The sequence below is a fragment of the Trachypithecus francoisi genome, unplaced genomic scaffold (assembly GCF_009764315.1).
Source record: "Trachypithecus francoisi isolate TF-2019V2 unplaced genomic scaffold, Tfra_2.0 Lachesis_group15, whole genome shotgun sequence".
In the NCBI taxonomy this organism is placed as follows: domain Eukaryota; kingdom Metazoa; phylum Chordata; class Mammalia; order Primates; family Cercopithecidae; genus Trachypithecus; species Trachypithecus francoisi.
In genome coordinates, this window is record NW_022681460.1 from 33,368,602 (window position 1) to 33,392,585 (window position 23,984).

General features: G+C 41.7%; 1 protein-coding gene across 5 annotated transcripts in view; it reads right to left on the reverse strand.

Moving 5' to 3' along the window:
* BACH2 (BTB domain and CNC homolog 2) overlaps positions 1-23,984 on the reverse strand; it is a 379,921-nt gene that overhangs the window by 61,388 nt on the left and 294,549 nt on the right. For all 5 annotated transcript variants that reach the window (XM_033234632.1, XM_033234634.1, XM_033234631.1 and 2 more), the window contains one exon: positions 20,122-20,376. In XM_033234632.1, coding sequence (XP_033090523.1) covers positions 20,122-20,364 — 243 coding nt within the window. In that variant the 5' untranslated portion in view covers positions 20,365-20,376. The remainder of the gene's footprint in view (positions 1-20,121; positions 20,377-23,984) is intronic.

Consider the following 23,984-nt stretch of genomic DNA (forward strand, 5'->3'; position numbering starts at 1 on the left):
AGGTGAGCAAGGGTAGTCAGTCACACAGACCCACAGTTTTGTCTGAACAGACAGCAGTCTGCCCCGTCTTGTATTTTCTTGGGCTTGATATAATAACTGAGCCATTAAAAATATAAATGTTGTACGTACCCTGCCATTCTATACACCCTAAAATGGCAGGAGAAAATAGCTCAAAGCCTTTCCTTCTTAATAGCTCCTTCGACAGGTTTTAGGACAGAACCAAGTAATCTCAGAATCTTTGCCAGCAAGTATAAAAGAAACCAGAAGATCTGACTACAAGTAGAAGAGATGGAGGATGCAAGACAATGAAGTAAGGAGAGGAGGCTGAAGGACATACTCTAAAACATGGCTGCAAGTAGTGGTATTTACTCATGGTCGATATCCACTACATGTCTATTATTTATCAAGAATGGGCAAAAATTAGGAAAGAAAACAGTTTCTTATGAGCAACTGGAGGCAAAGGTAAAAGAGAAGTTCATACAATGATGGGACTGCCTAACTTCTGGAGGTCCCCTGTCTAGAGGTCCTGTTTAGCCACCTGCTTTCTGTGACAATGGATAGCACCTGACCCTGGGTTAAAATTTTTTGGGTGGTTCCTTCAGGTCTGCAACCTTGATCTAATTACTGAATCTAGGTCGAACTCTAGACACACATTTGAAGTGAACAATCGAAACAAGGCGTCATGCTGTGCACTGAGCAGTGGAAGGACCTTCTCTTGACCTCTCATGGCCCCTGATCAGAGATGGCTGCGCTGGTACAGAGCATGTCCCTCCAGTTCTTCAAGACGGAGCAAGGAAGAAGGCCCTGTATGCTAAGACAATCGTACTCTTTTCAGAAATATTTCATGTGACCTAGAAATGTATAGGTTGGTAGTGTTAAATATATTCACACTATTGTAAAATAAATCTCCAGAACCTTTTCATCTTGGAAATCTGAAAATCTATACCCATTAAACAACAACTCTCCTTTTCCACCTCCTCACACCCCCTGGTAACCACCACTTGACTTTCTATGAATTTGAATACTTTAGGCATGTCACATAAATGGAATCATTTAGTAACTTTTTTTTAATGTGATGGGCTTATTTCATCAATATAGCTTTGAAAATAAACCCAGGGAGGTGGGAAGGGAGGGCATACGGAGCGAGAGAGAGATGGCAAATCCATCTCCCTTCTGCTTAGGTAGTGGCCAGAAAGGGAGTCCCCTGGGATATCCTTCTGGGCTGGAGTATGTTGGCAGCATGTGTTACAGTTGCAGGAGAAGGTCCTCTTGGCAGGTAGGCTCAAGGCTCATCACCTCCATCAAGAAGCATCTACTAAGGGCCCAAGCTGTCCCCATGTCAAGTACATTCTCTGAAGTCCACGGAACCTCAGCAATTCTTGAAGAATTCTCATGAAACACTCTCAGCATCTTCCTGGGGGAGGAGGAATCTGAATAAATAAGGCTGCATTATTTTAAGAGCAGTCTGTGTAGGAATCTTGGAGAGCAGAAGAGGCAATGGAATGCGAATGAATAGTCTCAAAGCGGCCAGAGCCTGCTCTTGAGGAACGAAATATGCTTAGAATGTGTGTCCTCATGGACTCATGCGTGGGGCATAGAAGGAAGAGAAATTTGGCTTCAAAACTGAAAGGCAGTCTGTGAAATTTAGTCACATGTCAGAGGGATCACTGGAAAAAAATGTCTGGGAACCTTGCGGGGCCACTCCCACAACGCCACCTCATATGTCACTGTGAATAGGGCCACATCTTCCCCAACACATATTCTCCCTTTCCCACCAAAACTTCCATCCAGCACCAAGAACAAGGGAGGCCTCCTACAGCAGCTCCATGTGGGGAGCTAGACCCTTAGAGACAGGAGTCAGTGCAAACTGGGAGTTAACATTTCCATCGGAGCTGATTGAGCTCAACTTACCAATAGGTTAATTTTTAAATGAAAAAATTCTACTGAAAGAGTTTTTGTAAGGCAAACTCCTAATCCTCCTTGCACAAATCTGCTAGGAAATTCTCAACAGAACTCTAAGCTTTCGCCTTCTTCGTCTGCTAGACTCTTTCTTCATGGCCGCTGGTCACCTACTCATCTTGCTATCCACCTACCCAACCCTGTGTCTCCTCTCCCAGACACTTTTCTGCTTCTTCAGGCCAAAATCCATAGTCATACTGGCTTATTTTTTCTTTATTTCACATCCCATTTCTAATCAGTTTGCAGGAAAAACTAAAATCGTGAAGGCAACCCATCCGCCTTGGCTGGTCTCTCTCCTCCCAGTACCCACCCCCACCAACCCCTCCAACCTCTGGTCCATGTTCATATGTCACCTTCTCAGTGAGCCCTGTCCTAACTACCATATTCAAAATTCCAACTCCTGTCCTCCCTAACCACTCCCCTCCTCCTAGATTTATTTTCTCTTACATTGCTAATCACTAACTTAGGTATTACTGCTTACTGTCTGTCATCCCTAATTGGGACATAAGCTCTGTGAAAGCTCAGAGTTTTGCCTGTTTTGTATCCCTAGTACCTGCAACAACAGTGCACACAGTAGATGCTCAATACAAATCTGTTAAAATGAATGAATAACTCCTTCTGGTCATTCAGGTCTCAACGCAAAGTTCTTCTCCTTAGGGAAGCCTTCCTTGGCCATCCCATCTAATGTTGCATTTCCCTCAATTACTGTCTATCACATCACTCTGCTTTACTTTGCTTCTAGCACTTACAGTAATTTAAATTGTCTTGTTTTCTTATTTGTCCTCCACAATAGTTGCAGGCCCATAAGAACTCCAACTTAGATTCTGTCTTATCCATTGCTATAACCCTAGCACTTAAAACGGCTTAACAAAGAGCAGGTGCTCAGTAAACACTTCTTCAATGAATGGAGAACCTTCATGACAAAACCAATCAAAATCCATGACTTATTTTCCCCAACTTTCCTGATCTTGAAAATTCCAATCCACAGAAAAGATGGAAGAATCATATATCCACATACTTTTAGTCTGGATTCAGCTGGGGGTGAATCTGGAATGTTGGGAGGAAACAGACTGTGTTAAATCATTAAATTTGCTAAATTTGCGTGCTCTCTTCTCTCAGTGTATATCCATACAGTCCTGTTCATGCACACGTGCACGCGTGCACACACACACACGCATATGTTTTCCCAGAACCATTTCGAAGTAAATTGCAGACACCATGACATTTCACCACTAAATATTTCTGCATGTATCTCCTGAGAACCAGAACATTCTACATAACCAAGATACCATTTTCCCACCCAAGAAAAGTAATGTTGATACAATATTATAAATTAATATATAGTCTATATTCAGATTCTCCAAAGTGCTCCAAGGATGTCCTTTATAGATTTTTTTTTTCAATCTGGGAGCCAATCAAGGATCACTCATTGCATTTGGTCTCATTAGTCTCTTTTAATCTAGGGCAATCCCCCCATCATTTCGTCTTTCATGACAGTGATATTTTTGAAAAGTTCAGGCCAATTGTCTTAAAGAATGTTCCACAGAGGATGTCTAGTCATAGCATTATGTTTAAAAGTTAATCTAATTTATTTGTTTTCTGGTTTATTATTTTAATATACAGTGAGTTCATTTTTCTGTTTGTTTTAAATTTTTAGGAATGCTGATTTTCATCTTTGTTGATTAGATTTTAATTTCTTAAAACATTTAGTTGGTTCCAACAAAAAGATAGAGTCTCACTCCTATCCCAAACCTTTCACTCTGTTGCCACCTACTTTCTATAGGTAATCTTTTCCACTAGTTTCTTGTTTATCCTTTCTGTTTCTTTTTACAAAGTATGCAAATATATGCATGAGTATATATTTATAAATCACACATATATATTTATGTGTTACAATTATATATTATTTTCCCTTCTTTGCACAAAAGGAAGCATACCATATATAGTGTACATATCCCTCTGCATCTTGTTTTTCTGCTTAAAAATATATCTCAGAAATTACTCCATATCGGGGCCAGGGGAGGTGGCTCATGCCTATAATTCCAGCACTTTGGGAGGCTAAGGCGGGTGGATCACCTGAGGTCAGGAGTTTGAGACCAGCCTGACCAACATGGAGAAACCCCATCTCTACTAAAAGTACAAAATTAGCTGGGCATGATGGCACATGTCTGTAATCCCAGCTACTCGGGAGGCTGGGGCAGAAGAATATCGCCTGAACCCGGGAGGCGGAGGTTGTGGTGAGCCGAGATCTTGCCACTGCACTCCAGCCTGGGCAACCAAGAGCAAAACTCAGTCTCAAAAACAAAAAACAAAAAACAAACAAAAAATGAAGAAATTACTCCGTATCGGTTCACAGAGACCTTTTTCTTATGGCTACACAGTACATGATTGTGTGGTTGTATGTGGATAACTTTGTGCATATGTTGTTTTGTATCTGTACAAATCTATTATTTTTTTCATAGGTTGCTATAGAGTTTTTTAGTAGGTTGTTATAAAGTTTACTCTTTAACACACATTGAAGCCCTAATCCCTAGTGTGACTCTATTTGGAAGAAGGGCCTTTACAAAGGTAATTAAGGTTAAATGAGTTCACAAGGGTGGGGCCCTAATTGGATAGAAGTGACGTCCTTATAAGAAGGGGAGACACCAGGGCACTCTCTGTCCACACACGCACAGAGGAAAGGCTATGTGAGGACACAAGGAGGCGGCTGTCTGTAAGCCTGGAAGAGAGGCCTCAACAGAAACCAACCCTGGTGGCACCTTGATCTTGGACTTCTGGCCTCTAGAACTATGAGAAAATGAATTTCTGTTGTTTAAGCCACCCAGCCTGTGGTATTTTGCTATGGCAGCCAGAGTGAACTAATAATATACATGTATTAGAAGAGTTAAATGCTGTAGATTCACATGAAAACAAGCTAACGATTAAGAGAAAGTCACTTAACTTAAAAAAATGAAACTTAAAAACTTATCTCCCAAGATATCACTTGGGAGGCATACCTCTTAAAAGGCAATTTAGGGAGCAACTCTATATGTATCCTCAGTCTGATAAACTGTGATTTAAAAATAGTGATAAAAAGTGATAAAAAAAGACAAAAGGTATTTCTGGAGGCTCCTAAGGAGGAAGTAAGGGAAACCCTGGCAATCCATGGACCACCAAGTAGTTTGCGTGAAGTCATTTTAAACATTAGTGTGAGCCTTACAGGTGCAGATCCATTAGAGCATCACCTTCTAGTCTGACTCACTCTTCTGAAATCTCAGTTACACACCTATTAGTTGTCTTCTTCCATATGTTGGGCACGATGGAGGGAAACCATCTCATTACCACAGGGTCCACAGTAAATGGTTCCCAGACTCCAATTCAAGTGACATGTGGATAGGGAGGAAGCTGGCATGAGCTCCAAGGACACCAGGGCCCAGGCCTTCCAGGATTGAGGGTGACTTTATGTTTTTTTGTTGTTTTTTTTAATTCTTTTTTTTTCTATACTTTATACTTGATGAAACTGGCTCAGAAGGTAAATGTCTTCTTTTTGTATAAAACCTCGTTGAGGATGGAAATGGCCTCTTTTACTATTAGTTTTTAAAATGTCATAATTCATCTGATTAATATGAAAACATGTCCTTATTACTGAACATTCTGATATATCCTTGAAGCAGCAGCTACTTGGAGATATTCCATACTCAACCAGAGCCTAAAGTGTACATTATGCTTATTGAGTGACTTTCCAAAGCACACACTTAGAGACATTTACATTTGTTTGAAAATACCCATGAAAGGAGTCTCGTTTTCTTCAACTTTAGTATGTGTATACCAAGGGAATGGGAAAGGAGAGATACCCCTTCCTCACACTCCCTGCTTCCTTCACAGTCATACAAGATTTCACCAGAAGGTAAGAATTTCCTTGTCTGTCAGATACAGTGTCTGACATAGAGTCAGATAGCTGGAAAAACATGAGCTATTTCCACTGAAAATGACGCTAGTCATTTCCAGAGATGTAACTCCGGAAAACATATAGGAATGCAAAAAGGCATCTGTAGGTTTCAATGGTTGGGGCAAATTCAAATATGGAAAAAGGTCTTATAACTTTAAGTTAGAAGGAAATGGAAGAAATCTAATTGAGTCCCTTTATTGCTTCTTGGATTTTCATTTAACCAATGAGACTGTGAGTGAAAGCCCACTCAGCCAAAGTTTAGGACTTTGGTTCTTAGAAGAATGAAGAGCCCTGAGTTAGACGAAAGGGACCAGGAAGCACTGGTCCCCTCAGGTCCCACTGGTGGCTTTAGGGAGAAATCCCACGGGGCATGCAGAACCTTTGAAATCACATGCAAAGCCATACTACAGAGTTTCATTTTTCCAGTACTATGCCCCATACTTTACCTAATCTTCCTTCCCTTCCATCCACCTACCTATTCAAATAACCCTTTCATCATTATAGAAATGTAATAATGTAAACTGTAAGAAATTAGAAAATGCAGACAAAGAAAAAGAAATCCATTACATTTCTACCATTCACAGGTCACCCTGTTGATATTTTTACTTTGCACACTTTCTCATGGCTCTTCGTATGTATACACCACATGCACTTACATTTGTATTTTTAACCACAGTGAGATCATACTGGGCATATCGTTCCTCCATCCACTTTTTCTGATCATTACCTTTCACCAACTACTTGGATCATATTAGAGTTTCTCCAATTTCCCCCATCCCGAAGTCCTTTATAACTGGTTTGTGCAAACCAGTAACCACTCCAGGACCATGGACTACATCTGGTTTTTAAAGCTCTTAAATCTTGTTTAACTTAGCACAGTCCATTCTTATGTCACTGACTTATTGAAGAAATCAGGCCTGCAAGAAATTGTCCTGTAGAATTACCCTCACCTTCCCACCCCACCAACCCCTGCCCCAGATTTGTCCCTTTGCTTCCTCATGATGTTGGTAAGCTTGTTCCTCTAATCCTTTATTTTCCTCTCACTGGAAGTTATCTCTCAAAGCTTTATGAGGTCAACTTATGTACTGACTACATCATTGGGGATGGTATGTATTTCATGAATATTTGGATCGGAAGACACCTAACACCTGGCTGACACTCCAGGAGTGATGCTCAGATTGACCCCTGTCTGGGTTACTGTGAAGACAGTCTGATTCTTTAGTGCACAGTTCTGACTTTTCCCTTGTGACAAGAAAAGAGTGTGTGTGATGTAACTGTGTTTCTGTGTGTGTTGTTTTGGTATAATACTAGTGTCCATCAAACATTCACCTTAATGGCTTTAACCCCCAGCATTTAAAAAAATATGTGGCACTAGATTACAAATAGCTTTGAGAACAAGTGCTTTGTCCTTTAGAAATTTAGCCTCCCCTTGCAGGATCTTGCATTCAGCTATACTAAGAGTTGATCCTCGTGATATCACTTGGGAGGCATACCCCTTAAAAGGCAATTTAGGGAGCAACTCTATATGTATCCTCAGTCTGATAAACTGTTGGGGCTTAAATATGTTCCAAATAAATGAAGATGAATTTAACACCAGCAATTCAGAGTAAACCTTGTTCTTAGCGGAGGAACCAGCCATGGAGCCTGAATGTTGGAGCTCAATCTCAGCCCCTGCCCTTTTTTTTCTGTTTCTCAAAGGGGTCAGCAATTTCTAGTGTTTCCAGTCGTTGCCTATGCTGGTGTTCCTCCTATTTATCTATATCTTTGGCTCTGTGATCTCACTGCCTTAGGCACATGTAAAGCACTACAGATACCTATCAAGGCCATCTTGATGGCCTCCTTCCCCACCCATGTGCTCCCTACCCAATTTCTTGGTATCTCTGAAAGGCCTCCTCATTCTCCCAGTTCTTCACCCAGGTGCAGACCTTTCTCACCTACGCTAGGGCTCAGGTGTGTATCCTGACTGTGCTCTCTGTCTGTGGTGGGTTGTTGTTGCCATCCAACATGCGTTCCATTGCTAGACAGATATTCCTTAAACTGTTTTTTATTATGTCACTTCTTGGTTCACAATGTTCCACGAATTCCTATTGCTTACCTGGTCAAGTCTAAATTCTTTTGCCTAAATTTTATTCTTTCATAGTAAGGCCCCATGTAGTGAGACCATATTTTGACTTATTTCCCCAAATCTCTCATTTGTGCTGATAAAAGCTGCCTCCTCAAAGTCCTGTGAGTGCCTCTTTTTGGGTCTTTGCCACACCAGTGTCCTCTCCTGAAGGGTCTCTCCCCACTTGCTCCCTAGTGAAGTCCTGTCCATCCTGTGGGTGTTGATTTTAGGTGAGATAAACTTCATGAAAGAGATGGGAGAAAAAATCCTGTCCTTCCCTCCACCAGAACCTCTGCAGCACAAACAACTGCCAGTACAACCTGCCATCTACAACGAATACTCTTGAATCATTCACCTTTGATTTCTATGTTTTTCTCTTGATTTTTCAACTGTATTGTGGGTTCTTTGATGGAGGTAATCTTGCTTTACATTTCTAAGTTAAATCCCCAAAGAAATGACCTATGGGGTCTTGTGGTCCATTCCTCTGCTTCTATGAAGTGTTGTACTCAAGCATTTTGTCTTGTTAAGCATCTGCTTTAAGCACATGCGCATAGGCACACACACACATGCACGCTCCTCTGAACGTAATTCTGTGTTTTTTGATGCCTCTCTCCCATGTCCAGCATCTTATACTGTTATAAAATCCTCCTCTAATTTAGCTGAAGTCCCTCCTGTATAGTTGGGATGCTATTTCTTCTTGTCAGTGAATAAGACATCTGGTCAACATCTACTAAAGCAGCCTTAAATAGGAGGAATGGAAATACTTTGTTAAACAGAACATTGAAAGGTTACTGCATTTCTCTACATGAACACCTTGTAAATTGAATGCATTTAACCCATCCAAAAAATCTCCAGTTACAAAAAGTGTGCTTCCATTATCTTCCCTTAGTATCTTCAGTTATCTTCCCTGATTTCCCAAAACTATGAAGCTCTTACCCTGAATCTGGGTGTTCCACATTTTTAATCTTTCCACCTTCCTATTTGTAGGGTACAATTCAATTCCTGGGCTACTACAGATCCACTTGGCAGGTATAAGAAACACAAAGAATATTCCCACATAGACTAAGGCATTCAGTGGGAAACAAACAGTGCACACATCAGAACGCCTCTCATTGTAGTAGAGTGCTCATCTTTACACAGCAAGACGCTTGATGGTCCTGTCTGTTAACAGCCATTCCCCTGGCCTTTTTAGTAACTTCCTGTTTTCCTTACACTTCTCTTTTCTTAACTATTATATAAGACAAGAACAACAGATAAGCAGGGAGGCATCAGAAGGGTTTCTCTGGACAGACCTTTGAAGTGACCCACATAGAGCCTTCCATTTGACTAGTGCCACTCAATCTGGCTTGATAAACCCAAGGGTGTGGCCACTGCTCATAGACCTGCCCTGCTCTACCCAGTCCTTGTTGTTAATGCCACGTCCAGGAATGATGTCATCTATGTACTACTCTTGGGAAGAATAATCTGTCATTTGGTTTTGCATATAAAGAATACAAACATCAAAGAAATCAATAGAAAATGATGGCTTAAAAAGAATCAGGAAAAATGAGTAACAATGACATTTAATAACTGTCCTTTATAAAACAGAAGATAAAATGAAATAGTTGTTTCTTCAACAAGCTGGAGGCCTGTAATTGTGACCTTCTGTATCCTTCCTTTGGTTTTCTTCTAAGCCCAGGAATCTTTCATTGGCTAAATCCCAGCATTTTTTTTTTTTCTCCCTTGGCCAACTTTTGGCCTTGCTTGGGAACAGCTGCCAGTATTTCTCTTTGCTGCCAGTCAGTCAAAAATGTGCTCACGTTGGAGGCCTGCCTCCATCCCACCCAGGGTGTGGAATGCATTAACTTTTTCACAAACAGCCTTTGCCAGGCTGCACATGAAAGTCCATCTCAGCAAAGCTCATTGCATTACTAGCTAGCTTGGAGGTGGTGCCAATGTCAGTTTCAGAGACTGTCAACATATTTTAGGAGTCTATGGCAAAGTGATGAATTTTACTATGTGTACCAAGTTAATGGGAAAAAAGAACACTTCCGAGATCCTAGGAAACCAGAAGTGCTATTATTTAATTGCTCCTCCACTCCTCAAAGCAAAACAAGCCAATTCTTTTCTAGCCTGTAATTTGGTTCAGAACCCAAACAAACAAGAGAACAAAGGTATTAACTGATTAGTGCCCAAAATTTTATTCTATTTTCTTTGTGCTTTTAAGAACAGCTTTCTTTCTTTTTTTTCTTCCTTTTTTTTTTTTTTTAACTGACCACCACGCATCACTCCAATGCCTGGGTATGATCCATTTTATTAAAAAATTCCTGAATCAATTTCCTGGCTTACAGCTTATCCAACCAAGATTCCAGGTGTTCTCACCATAAGAAGGGCCTCTTTCAAAAGCTGTCTGCTTTTATAACTGCACACCCACCAGAAATGTCATGAACACCCCAACAATGGAGTTGAAACCTGAAGATGTTTGGTGACATTCCAAATTTTTGAATGGAATGTGAATCCATTAAGATTATTAAGTAACTTTATTGATATCCTCAGATTTGTGCCAAATGTTAAAGCTGCCAAAGAAAAGACAGAACAAAAACTGACTCTTGGATTCCAACTCTGAGTATTTTGGTGTGGAAACTGTATTTTCTTGTAACTCACTTAAAAAACACACCGTGCTTTCACTGTTTAACTGCAATCTCAGTTTTCAGGAAGCAAGAGAAATGAGATACATAATCAATGTTTCTCTTCTGTTCAGCTTTCAGCCTAAATGATCCTGCACTTGTATTGGCAAAGGAGGACAGGTATTAACAGTGAACAGGAAATCTGTTCTAAGAAGGACTGGCTCAAGTGAAGCACCACTACATCATGAGTGACTCAACCATCTACTCAAAGAGTGATTGCTCTGCAAGGACGAAGCCATGCTAATTGGACAATGGCTTGCTGCCAGTTTGTGCTGGTGTGACCTACAATACCCTTGGCTGACAGCCATGATGTCTCTTTGTCACACATTGTTTTTTTTCCAAGGGTGTAGGGTGTAATCTGGATGGAAAGTAGAAATAATTTTGAAAAACTCTCACAAGTGCTATTTAAATTCTTATCATGAATTAAAAAGTTTAATTAAGTACCTTGGTAAAGGCCCAGGTTCTATGATTAACTACGACAAAATAATAGTTATGATGACTGATCAAGTGAGGAACTTTATAGCTCTGAACTTTGTCTTTAAAGCTATTATTAATTTTAATTGAAATAGCTAAGAGACTCCATAATGGGAGAAAGAAAGAAACATAAAGGATATTTTGTTCATATATAAAGGAGTTTAAAAATGAACAGATACACTGGTAACTACTTTTTAAAAATTTGATGCAAACAAGTTTACTTTCAGAGGCCTTGTCATAAATCTATTTCAAAATGTTGATTATTGTGGTCATCCTACATCAGATAGGGATAAATAGGCATAGTGAAAGGAAATCTTAAAAATGGCTTTGAAATCAGGTCACTTAAAATGATTTTTAGATATGTCTTAGGTTTTTGTCTACTCAACTCCTACTACTATGCCAAAAGAGGAACACATTTCTGCATAAGTTTCTTTAAATAGGCTTACTGGCCTCAGGATTTAAAAAATGTAAGAGATTTGGAAACAGCTTATGTGTCTCAGTTTTAAAATTAGCTATTGCTGTGGCTATTTTCACACTAGATTTCCCTCCCTCTGTATCAGCACCGCAGCCTCCAGGGATGGAGACACAATAGTATTAGCTCCCCTTTCTGTGGTGCTGCCTTATTGCAACTCCATCCGAGATCGGGGCCCACATTTCAGGGCTAGCAGTCACCTCTGCGTTACTATAAATAAGTTCTGCCTTTAGGCATTTCAAAATTATCAGCACGATTCCAGGACTTGAAAACTTCTCACTTGCCAGCAAGTAGTTACCTGAAATATTTTGACTTCTTATTTATTTGCTTTTTTTTTTCATCTGCTGCCAAGTCTCACTAACGCAACTTGGAAAATTGCACCACAGCTTTTAATGAGGATTCTGAGGTAACAGCCATTTCATCAGAGAAGACTGTTCTTTCCTTTTAGGGGAATAATAACACCTACTGTTTCTATAGCACCATCCTTCCAAGAAGTTTAACACATCACATTTCATTTATCTGAACAGCGGCCCTGCAAGTCAAACTGGTAACTAGCCTTGTTACTCCTTGTATACTCATATTGAAATTGAGGTCATTAAATGTGAAGTAATTTTCTCAAAATCTTAACACCTTCTGACGTGGTTAAACAGCCATGATCCGCCTATGTCCTAGGTGATCAGACAGCCCAGGGGTCTCTTTCTGCTCTTTAGCTGTCTCTCCTGTGAATGCCTGTAAGGCCCTTTCTGAAAAATCAGGGAAAAATCATAAAAGTAGGAGAACTGAGCTTGCGTCTCTTCTGGAGTCCTGTGGTTCCATCCCTTCCTGGCCAGTTTGCCTCCCATCTTTATGGCTTTTCCCTACCTCTTAATCTAAACATCCCTCCGCTCTTCCTGACCAACAGGATTTCTTCTCTCTTCCTCCAATAGGAAGCTAGCCAAGTTCAAGGACACTAAACCTGTGTGACAAGGACTGTAAACCTGTGTGACACAGGCTAGGACCTCAGAGATCATCCAGCCCCAATCCATCATTTTCAGCTTAGGATGTGACTTACTGAGTCTGGCCATTTGGTTAGTAGATCCCATCCTCTGTTGCATACTCAAGGCAACTGGACTTCCGTCTCCTGTATCATCAAGTTTTCTCTCTCTTTTGGAGCTTTCCCTTCAGCCCAGGTATTAGGACAGGTTAGGCTTTGCTGTGCTAACAAAACACCACATCTTGAGAGATTGTTTGGAGCTTCTAGCAGGGAGTGCAGCTATGTATATACCTGTGAATGAAGAATGGTCCTTCTCTATCAGGGAAGTTCATCCTCTTCAACCAAGCATGTAGCTTCGGGAGGGACACAGACGGAGCAGTGAGGGAGGGAAAGGACACCTGCCTGGCCAGCCAGATCAGCCCAATCAACCTGGTGATGCTGGGGTGACAGATGTTGCAGCCAGATTGCCTTCACATCCAGAAACACCAAATCTTAAGTGCTTAATTAACTTAAGTTTATTTCTCATCATGTCAGAGCCTGATTTGAGTCAGATGGCTTTTGCTGGCTCTCTTCCAACAGTGACTCAGGGACCTAGGCTACAGCTTGATCACTGTAGAGTCCTTTGACACCAGCTAAGTGGATGCGACAAAGCATAAAGAGCTCATACCTACTTCTGACTGCCTAGGAGCAGAGTCCTCACCTCACATTTCATCAGCTAGATCTAGTCATATGGCTTACCTGATGACAAATTCAGTCTTCCTGTGTGTCTAGGAAAGAGGAAAACTGGGTGTGGGTGAGCAATGGTAATCTTCACCACAGAGTGCAAACACGTTGGGATTTCTTCCTACTTAAAATGAAAAACCAAATGAAACCTCTTTTGACACCGTTTCCCTCCAACCTCTGGTCTACTTCTCTGCTCCCTTTCACTCAAAAAGCCTCATTCTCTCTAGAACACAATCAAATCGGTTTTTGTTTCTACTGCTCCCCAAAAAGTGCTCAACAAAATCACAAATGGCCTCCAAATTGCTGGATGGTCAGTTTTTGGCCTTCATCTTAGCTGACAGTCAGCTTCATTTGACTTAGTTGACGCTCTCTCCTCCTCGAAATGCTTTCTTCACCTGGCTTACCTCGCACTATGCTTTCTTGCTTTTCCTCCCACTTCAGGTTTGCTCCTTCTTGGACTACCTTGCCAGCTCCTCTTCATCTCCCTGACCTGTTAATTCGAGAAAGCTCCAAGGGCTCAATCCAAAGCTCCAAAGCTCCAAGGATCACTTCCTTGGTGATTGTATGTAGTCTTACTGCTTTCAGTATTCCCAAATTTCTGGTATTACAACTTTTATCTCCAGGATAGACTTCTCCCATGAGTTCTGGCCATGTATATCCAACTGCATGCTAGATATCTTTACTTAGATGTGAACAGGCATCTCAAACTTAATATATGCAAAATAGAAGGCTGGGTGCGGTGACTCACACCTGTAATCCTAGCACTTTGGGAGGCTGAGGGAGGTGGATCACTTGAGGTCAGGAGTTCGACACCAGCCTGGCCAACATGGCAAAATCCTGTCCCTACTAAAAATACAAAAATTAGCCAGGCGTGGTGGTGCACGCCTGTAATCCCAGCTACTTGGGAGGAATTGCTTGAACCTGGGAGGTGGAGGTGGCAGTGAGCTGAGATTGTGGCACTAGAATCCAGCCTGAGTGACACAGTGAGACTCTGTCTCAAAAAACAAACAAACAAACAAAATAAAACTCCCAATTCTATCCCAGTCCCCAATCCTATTCCTCTCAGTCTTCACTTCACCCATCTCAGTTAATGCCAACTCCACTCTTCCAACAGCTCAGATCCTAAGCCTGGACGTTATCTGTGACTCCTCTCTTTCTCTCCCATCCTGTATCCAACGTATAAGAAATTCCCATGAGCTCTACCTTCAAAATATCACCAGAATCTGACACCAACCACCATGTCACTGCTATCACCCTGGTGTAGGCAATCAGGTCACACCTGGGTTACTATCTCAGCCTCTTGTGTCTTTTCCCTGCTTCTGCCCTGGCCCTCTTTCAATCTATTTTCATGTGGCACTCAGAATGACCTGTGAAACTCTCCAGTGGCCAGCTAGTTCCGAAAAAAGGCCAAGTGCTCAATGAGGTGCACAGTCTGGCCTGTCACCTCTCTGACTCACCTCTCCCCACTCTGCCTTGGCTCACTCTGCTCCTGGGTGGCAAACACACCCCGCCCACCACAGCCTCCTTGCGATTCCTCCTGTCTGGCTCACTCTTTCCCTAGACATCAGCACAGCCAGCTCCCTCACCTGCTCCAGGTCTCTCTTCAAAAGTCACCCACTCAAACAGGCTTTTCTTGACCACTCTTTTTAAAATTGTAATACTCTTACCCTAACTCCCCTCTCTGTTTTCTTTTCCTCAATGGCATCTAACAAAGTATATTTAACACTGATTAATTTCCTCTCTTTCTTCCTCCTCCCCACTGGAATGTGAGCTAGGTTTGCCCAGTACCTAGAATGATGCAACTGGTTACATAGCAGGGTCTTGATAAATATTTGTTGAATGAATAAATAAATGAGTGAGAAAACAGAAGCCCAGAGAGGAGGACTGGTTTGCTGAAGACCTCACATGCAGTGACACCAAGGCCCAGAGTGTGGTTTTCCCAGCCCCTCATGGCTGATGATCCTAGTTTAAAAAAATCTGCCCATTACTCTTTTTCAGGCAAAGAGTGGTGGTGTCTTCTTCAGAGTTTTGTTTAGGTGAATGGGGTGAGGCCAAAGGGCAGGCTCTGTGCTCTGGGCTAGGTGAGTGCTTTGCCCTTTTCATCCTGGTCATGCCACTTCCTGAAGACTTCAGCTTGTTTCCCACCAAAATTCCACCTTCCCCTGCCCTCACCCTCAGGCTCAGAATGCTGTTGTCACCCTGTACGGTGGTGTTAACTACTTTCTATTACATGCTGAAAGGGTTGCCCAAAGATAATCATGACTGCCTTACTGCTTCCTTAAAAGACTGAACCTAAACCATCCCAGAGACATTAACAGCTTTCATATCCTCTAAAAACTTCCAGACAAGAAGATTCCATAATTTCCTTGTTGGCATCTGTGCTTGGCAGTACTGCTGCAGGAATGTTCTTTATTGCAGCCTGTGGTTAAGACTTAACAACAAATGTCTTTTCTTTAGAATCCTTCTGGGTCAGCTTTCTTTCCTGTATAGCACTGAAAAGTGAGATTTGCCCTAAAATGTTGAGAGAGAGAGAGAGAGAAAGCAAAAGATAGAGAGCACAAGCCAGCACAAGCCTGAAATCTATTTATACCAAGGAAAACATAAGGTCTACCTGCAGGGGCCATACTCACCCCCAGCCTGTAGCCATTCCCTGCATGAACCCATCCCCTTCTCTAGAGGGTACAAGGACACAGGAAGCAAGCCAGAGAAAGGTGGTGAGACCTTGGCAGTTACCTTTTAACAGCCGCTCTTCCCCTTGCATTCTGTGAGGCAGTCAAGCGGCCATGTAAGAAGAGGGTTGATGTGCAAACCCACTGTGGGCTGAGCATCTTCTAAGGAAGCACATCCCCTCCCTGTCCTCTGAATTCGACACGCGGTAAGACTGAACTTCATAGTCATGATGCTACTTCCCTCATGGCTGGCATCCAACCTGAAATGGCCTCCATGACTACAGCTAATGAGGTGTCATGCTCATGAACAGTGGAAGAACGGCCCCGCAATGCTTAGCACATCAACTACTTTCTCTTCATCTCTTAGCACAACATATACTGACTCATTATAAAATTGAATGATCTGCTTTGTTATGTAATGAAAGTACTAAGTACAGTGGCTTATCTCCTACTATTTGCTGACAAAATTACCTGGGTATGTTTTTCAGTGGGGAACCAACACTCAAGTCCTAGAAATTCTAGGGATTGCCATTTTTTTTTCTTTTTAAAGCAAGCTAACTCAATTATTCCTTGATTTCTAGAAGGAGGCCTCCCTCTATTTTTGTCTCTCTTTCAGTTTAGAGGCTATGCTGGCCTCTGTGAGTGGCTCTAATGTGCTGGTAATGGCGCGGCTCATCAGGAATTGGGATTTGGGGGTGGAACTGCACAACTGGACAGTCGCTGGAGGGCAGATCTGCCTAAAGTGGATGAGGAGTGGGGTGGGAGGGTGGCAGTTTGTGTTGGGAAGTTTCAGGCTCCTAGGAGGAACTCTCAGGCCTGGCGGTGTGGGCCCCCTTGAGGAGCGCAGCGGTTGGCTGCCAAGGAAGTGGAGATGGGTCAAGTGTGAGTAAGAGGAGGGCAGGGCCAGAAGTTGATTCAAATTCGGCGATAGGATTATGATGAGGTTTAAACATTTCCAAGGAGCTAATTTAATGCTTTTTCTTATATCCTATGAACCAAATGCCAATTAGTTCCAGACAGCTACTTTCTAAGGTAGTGTTTAGAATGTTTGCTTATTTACCACTTAATTCAAATTCTATGAAACCATTCACTGAGCTAAGTGTGACAATTTCCATTGAGCCTGCAGGGACATTTCAGTGTGCACGCAGTAAGACAAGGAAAACAATGCCCAGCACGTGGGTCCACAGCAGGTGCCCTGAGCAGAGGGGGAGGGCTCTTCAAAGGAGGCCTTAGAAACAATGACACAGCCTCAAAAGAAAACGCCAGTGGGGCTGGCTTGCATGTTCCATCAATAAGATACTTACAGCTGGATTACTGAAAATATGAATTTGCATTTCATAAGAAAAAAAGGATCTAGTTCTACCTGGAGATTTCAGATATGTGAGCAACTAGAATGTTTCAATGGTTTCGAGGATGTAGATGATGCAGGGAGGATAATCATTCTACAGAGGGAGGAAGAAAGAAAATCAACACACAGCAATTCTCATTTAAATGAGAACACACAGCAAATTCTCACTTAAAAGGCCAAATAGATTTTTGTGTGATGTTGATACGGTGTGCCTCTTATTTAAAATGCCATTTCCAATGCCATGGAAATAAGGGATTATCAGGGATTTGATCTAAAAAGAAACTTTAAGGTTATGCCATATACATATGTATCCCAGTTTCCTTTACATTTTACTGCCTTGGTATTGTATTTTTGATAAATAATTCAAGGCTGGAGGATCCCTTGAGCTCAAGAGTTCCAGTCCAACCTGGGCAACAGAGCAAGACTCTGCCTTTAAAAAGAGACTTGTATTTGTCAAATGCCTACTAGAGGATAAGGGCTGTGCTGAGAATTTTTGTATTTATCATCTCACCTAGCCTTCACGGCAGGGCAGCTAGTTAAGTATGTCCCCAACAGCGCAGTTAAGGAAAGGCCAGCTCAGGATCCCCTGGCTATGCTGCAGCTGCCATTCCTTGGCTTTCCTGTTACTTGGTACCCAGTGCTCCACTCCTTATCCCAGCCCCAGTATGTCATTTAGCTGATCTGTCCTTTTGCTTCTAGTGTCAGGATTTCTCTAGCTACCTACTTATTAGTGGGATGCGGAGTGGTAATGGAGCACTCTATGTTGAGTATGTAACAAGGATACAAACGTGAAAATGCTAGTGTTTATATAGTCCTTATTTATTTATTTATTACTTTTTGAGACACGTTCTCACTCTGTCACCCAGGCTGGAGTGCACTGGTGTGATTATGGCTCACTTTCAGCCTCAAGCTCCTGGGCTCAAGCGATCCTCCCCGCTCAGCCTCCCGAGTAGCTGAGACCACAGGTGTGTCCACCACATCTAGCTAATTTTTAAATCTTTTATAGATATGGGGTGTCCCTATGTTGCCCAAGACAGTCTTGAACTCCTGAACTCGAGTAGTCTTCCCACTTTGGCCTCCTGAAGTATCAGGATGACAGGCATGAGCTGCCGCACCTGGCCCCGGTCCTCACTTTCATCAGCTGGCTGCTTTCCTGCTCAGCATGGGTAACAGCAGATGTTGCTTAACAAGCGACTGGGAACTGAAGAAACCTCCACTACCCATGTCTTGTCTGTCAAATGGGCAAACACAAATAGTGTTTTAAATTTTTAATTATTCTTTTTTTTTGTTTGTTTTGAGACACAGTCTTGCCCTGTCACCCAGGCTGGAGTGCAATGGCATGATCCTGGCTTACTGCAACCTCTGCCTCCCAGGTTCAAGCGATTCTCCTGCTGCAGCCTCCCGAGTAGCTGGGATTACAGGCGCACACCACTACGCCTGGCTAATATTTTGTATTTTTGGTAGAGATGGGGTTTCACCATGTTGACCAGGCTGATCTCAAACTCCTGATCTCATGATCTGCCTGCCTTGGCCTCCCAAAGTATTATTTTTTAAAAGATGGAGTCTTGCTATGTTGCCCAGGCTTGTCTCGAACTCCTGGGCTCAAGGGATCCTCCTGCCTCAGCCTCCTGAGTAGCTGGGGCTACAGGTGCACTCTACTACACCTGGCTTCTTGTTTTTTATGTTGAACTTAGATGCCTTTTGGTGGAGCAGGTGAGTGCCCCATCACTTCCTACTGTCCTATATACAACCTACTTCACTCATTTGTATTATTTGCCAGGCCCCTGAAGGCATCTAGTTTGTGACTTCTGGGATTTAATGCCGGTTGTAACCATCAGCATCATATCTAGGTGATGGGGTCTTTGGTTTCTCCTAAGATTGCTGTGAAGAGTTGCTTAGTCGAACGCTACACAACTCCAGGGAATCTATTTGCAAAAACTATGGATGTGAGTTGTACTCCTGGGAGTTAGAGTACACAGCTTGTGCAACTGTTGGTGGTGGCCCAAGAGCTGCACACTGTGCTGGTGGTTCACAGGGAATGATTCTGCCCAAACACAAAATATTACCTTTAGTCCCATAGGAATGACAGAAGTCAGGATGATGAATTATGAGGAAGTGCATATAGGGCTCAAAGGGTGACCATTTAATGGTTTGTCACTGTGAAGTTCATTTTTTGGGTTCCTACAACTTAAACCATCCAATTAAATGTCATCTCTGGACAGACCAGGTCCAGCTACTAGTGTCCCCAAAGTACCAAAATAACCGTACTCACTGATGTAATTAAGAAACCTGAGTGGGCTGTTTTCAACAATGGTGAGAAAAGCAAATTTACACTTCTTAGAATCTTACTGAATTAACGGTGAAAATTACTAGTTGCTTTTATTTTTCCCCCAAGCAAAGAAGGTGCTGTGAATGCTTTCAATCTTTTACTCTCAAGGGAAATCTAGTGATCCTTACACCATCTGAAAGACAGAAATCATAGCAATGATTCAGATCCCACATCTAGGACTGTGCCAAACTTAGGCTGAACCACTCAAAACCTGAAGGGTAAGTGAACTAGAAACTACAAGTGACTGAGCTGCAGGTGAGGTTCAGTTCGCTTCAAGAAAGATATTCATATTCTGTGCCTCTGAGACTTTAAGTGTATCAAATAGAAACCGACAATGCCACAAACATAACGTGTGACTTGGACATCAGCTCCTGAGTGGGGACATGGCACCTAGTACATCTTCTAGCTCCTACTCAGCCAGTTTTCTGTAAGTCAATAAACATCCATTAACAATCACACAAACCAAATTACTGTACCTCCTCAGGTAAGCTGACCACCAAGTCATTTTTTGTCTGTCCGACCAGCGCCTGCCAAAAGTATTCACTGCATGCGGCCAGCACAGCCCGGTGGGCCCGGAACTCCTTCCTTTCCACGATCAAAGTCACGTCACAGAGAATATCCTTTTTCCGCTGGTCATTGAGGCCCAGGAGGATGTTGGTGCAGTGGACTGTGGACTCATACACATACATGGGGGAGTCAGGCTTCTCATCCACAGACATGCCGTTCACACCCTGAAAGAAAGAAAGGAAGAAAGGCTGAGTCACCACAGTTGTAGGATCGGAGAGAGGAGGTGAGAAAGAACATCATGGTTCCTGTGTCCCACTGCCATGAGCATGGCAGGAAAGAGGAGAATTGCCAATCAGCTTACTGATTGCTTACTCTGTACAATAAGCTCAAAAAACATACCTGGAAAGTCAAGTTCCACAGCTGACTTTTATCATTCCTACTTACTGCATTCTTTTACCCCATGGTAACAAAGCCAGATCTTTTAATAGAACATTTAAAACACACTGGTATTTTAAAACTTGGTGGTTCTGATTTTGTGAGAAGGCTGAAAAGGAACTTTCACATGTAAATAGTCTCCATGCAAGGACTAATTTAGATTTGTGTTAAGAGGAAATGAATCATTTTGAAGTATTTCTAATGTTGTCTTGATGAAGTACATGTAAGTTCCTAAGGTGAAATTTGGCTGAGATGCCAAGTAGAGTAAACATCAAATCACAATACATATTTAACAAGTGCACCAAACTGTCTGCACACTGAAGACTCAGTAGTCAGCTATTGCATCTGCCCTCTGCCACTCCAAGGCAAAGCACAATCGCCATAATGCTATAGTTGCTCAGCTCTTAGAAAGATATGGAATGGTGCTGTCATTATCCCAGCCGAATTGATGTACATCCACTTTAAGGAAACACAATATATCACAATAGCAGTCATGAAAAAGATGCATTCAACAGTCAAGACTACTTTTACAAAAGGTTCTTTGCTTTAAAAAATATCCATTGAAGTATTTCTTTCTTTCTTTTTTTTTCTTTCTTTGAGAGGGAGTTTCGTTCTGTAGCCCAGGCTGAAGTGCAATGGCGTGCTTCTCAGCTCACTGCAACCTCCACCTCCTAGGTTCAAGTGATTCTCCTGTCTCAGCCTACTGAGTAGCTGGGATTACAGGCATGTGCCACCATGCTTGGCTAAGTTTTGTATTTTTAGTAGAGATGGGGTTTCACCATCTTGGCCAGGCTGGTCTTGAACTCCTGACCTCAGGTGATCCACCCGCCTCGGCCTCCCAAAGTGCCGGGATTACAGGCATGAGCCGCTGCGCCTGGCCCCACTGAAGTATTTTAAAATACACTATCTGTGATTAATTTATAGAGTTACATAGTTTTTCTGTAATGTTTACTAGAGTAGTAAGAATTCCAGTAGTGAGTCCTACTTTCTTTTGGGCTTTCTTATTTTTTTAAAAACAGCTTTAACATACTATAAACTGCACATATTTATAGTGAGCAATTTGATGTTTTGATTATGTATATAATTGTGAAACCATCATCACAATAAAGATAGTGAACAAATCCATCATCACAAAAAGTCTCCTTAAGGCCCTTGTAATAATTTCTCCCTTGTGCCCCTCTATACCCCACCCCTGCAACGACTGATCAGCTTTCTGACATTCTATATTAGCTTGCATTTTCTAGAGTTTCATATAAATTGAAGCATACACTACATATTCTTTTATGTCTGGCTTCTTTTGTTTGGCATAATTATTTCACCATTCAACCATGTTGCTGCATATATCAAGTCTGTTCCTTTATTACTTAGTATCCTATCGTATAAATATAGCATAACTTTTTTTTTTTAATCCATTCATCTATTAGTAGATATTCGGGTTATTTCCAGTATTTATTTACACATAAAGCTGCTGTGAACATACAATTCTTTGTATGGACATATGCTTCTACTTCTCTTGGGTAAACACCTGTGAGTAGAATGTATCATACGGTATGTGTAAGCATTACTTTTAAAGAGTCTGGCACTGTTTTCTAAAGTGGTTGTAACATTTTACATTTCCACCAGCAGTGTATGAGGTTCCAGTTCTTTCACAGCCTTGCCAACATTTGGTATGGTCAATCTTTCAATTTTGGACATTGTAATAGGTATATTGTATCTCTTTTTGGGTTTAATTTGCTTTCTCTAACACCTGAAGTTGTTGAGAATCTTTCATGTGTTTATTTGACCTCTGTATATCTTCTTTGGAGCAATGTCTATTTAGATTCTTTGCCCATTTTTAATTAGGTTGTTTTCTTATTTTTCAGTTTTAAGAGTTCTTTATATATTCTGAATATATAAAGTTCTTTATCAGATACATGATTTCCAAAAATTTTTTCCAAGGTTGTAACTTGTCTTTTCATGCCTTAAAAGTGTCTTTCAAGGAACAGAAAGTCTTTATTTGATGAAGCCAAAAAACCATTTTGGTGTCACATCTGAAAAACCAAGGTCATAAAGATTTTCTCCTATGTTTTCTGCTAGAAGTGTTATTTTTTTAGCCCTTACATTTAGGTCTATGGACCATTTTGAGTTAATTTTTATATATGTAACAGGTATGGATTGAGGCTTTTTCCTTTTGCATATGAATATCCAATCGTTCCAGTAGCATTGTTAAAAAGACTCTTTTCTCTCCTGAATTACCTTTGTACTTTTACTGAAAATCAATTGTTTATATATGTATGAATCTATTTATGGACTCTGTCTTTTACTATTTATATGTTTGTCTACTTTTGTTTTGTTTTTTTTTTTGGAGACAGGTTATCACTTTGGAGTGCAGTAGCGTGGCCATAGCTCACAGCAGTAGCTGGCACTACAGGTGTGCACCACCGTATCTGGCTAATTTAAAAATAGTTTTTGTAGGCTGGGTGCAGTGGCTCATGCCTGTTATCCTAGCACTTTGGGAGGCTGAGGTGGGCAGGTCACGAGGTCAGGAGTTCAAGACCAGTCTGGCCAACATGGTGAAACTGCATCACTACTAAAAATACAAAAATTAGCTGGGCGTGGTGGTTGCACCTGTAATCCCAGCTACTTGGGAGGCAGATACAGGAGAATCACTTGAACCCAGGAGGCAGAGGTTGCAGTGAGCCGAGATCATCACTGCACTCCAGCCTGGGTGACAGAGGAAGACTCCGTCTCAAAAACAAAACAAAAACATATATATATATATATATATGTGTGTGTGATGAAGTCTTGCCATATTGCCCAGGCTAGTCTCAAACTCCTGGCATCAAGTGATCCTCCTACCTCAGTCTCCTAAAGTGCTGGGATTACAGATGTGAGCCACTGTACCCAGCCTCTATATCTACTTTTATATTACTAACATAGTGTCTTGATTTGCTCTTTTTCAAAGTTAGTTTGATCCTTTGCATTTCCATATACATTTTATAATTAGCTTGCCAATTTCTACAAAATAGTCTGCTGGAATTTTCACTGAGATTGTACTGAATCTACTGATGAATTTAGGAAGAGCTGCCATCTTAACAATAATGAACCTTTTGACCCATGAACACGGTCTCTTTATTTAGATCATCTTAAATTTTTCTCAGCAGCCGGGCGCGGTGGCTGATGCCTGTAATCTCAGGACTTTAGGAGGCCGAGGCAGGTGGATCACTTGAGGTCAGGAGTTTGAGACCAGTCTGGCCAACATGCTGAAACCCCATCTCTACTAAAAATACAAAAATTAGCCAGGCATGGTAGCATATGCCTGTAATCCCAGCTACTCGGGAGGCTGAGGCAGGAGAATTGTGTGAACCCAGCGGGAAGAGGTTGCAGTGAACTGAGATTGCACCACTGCACTCTAGCC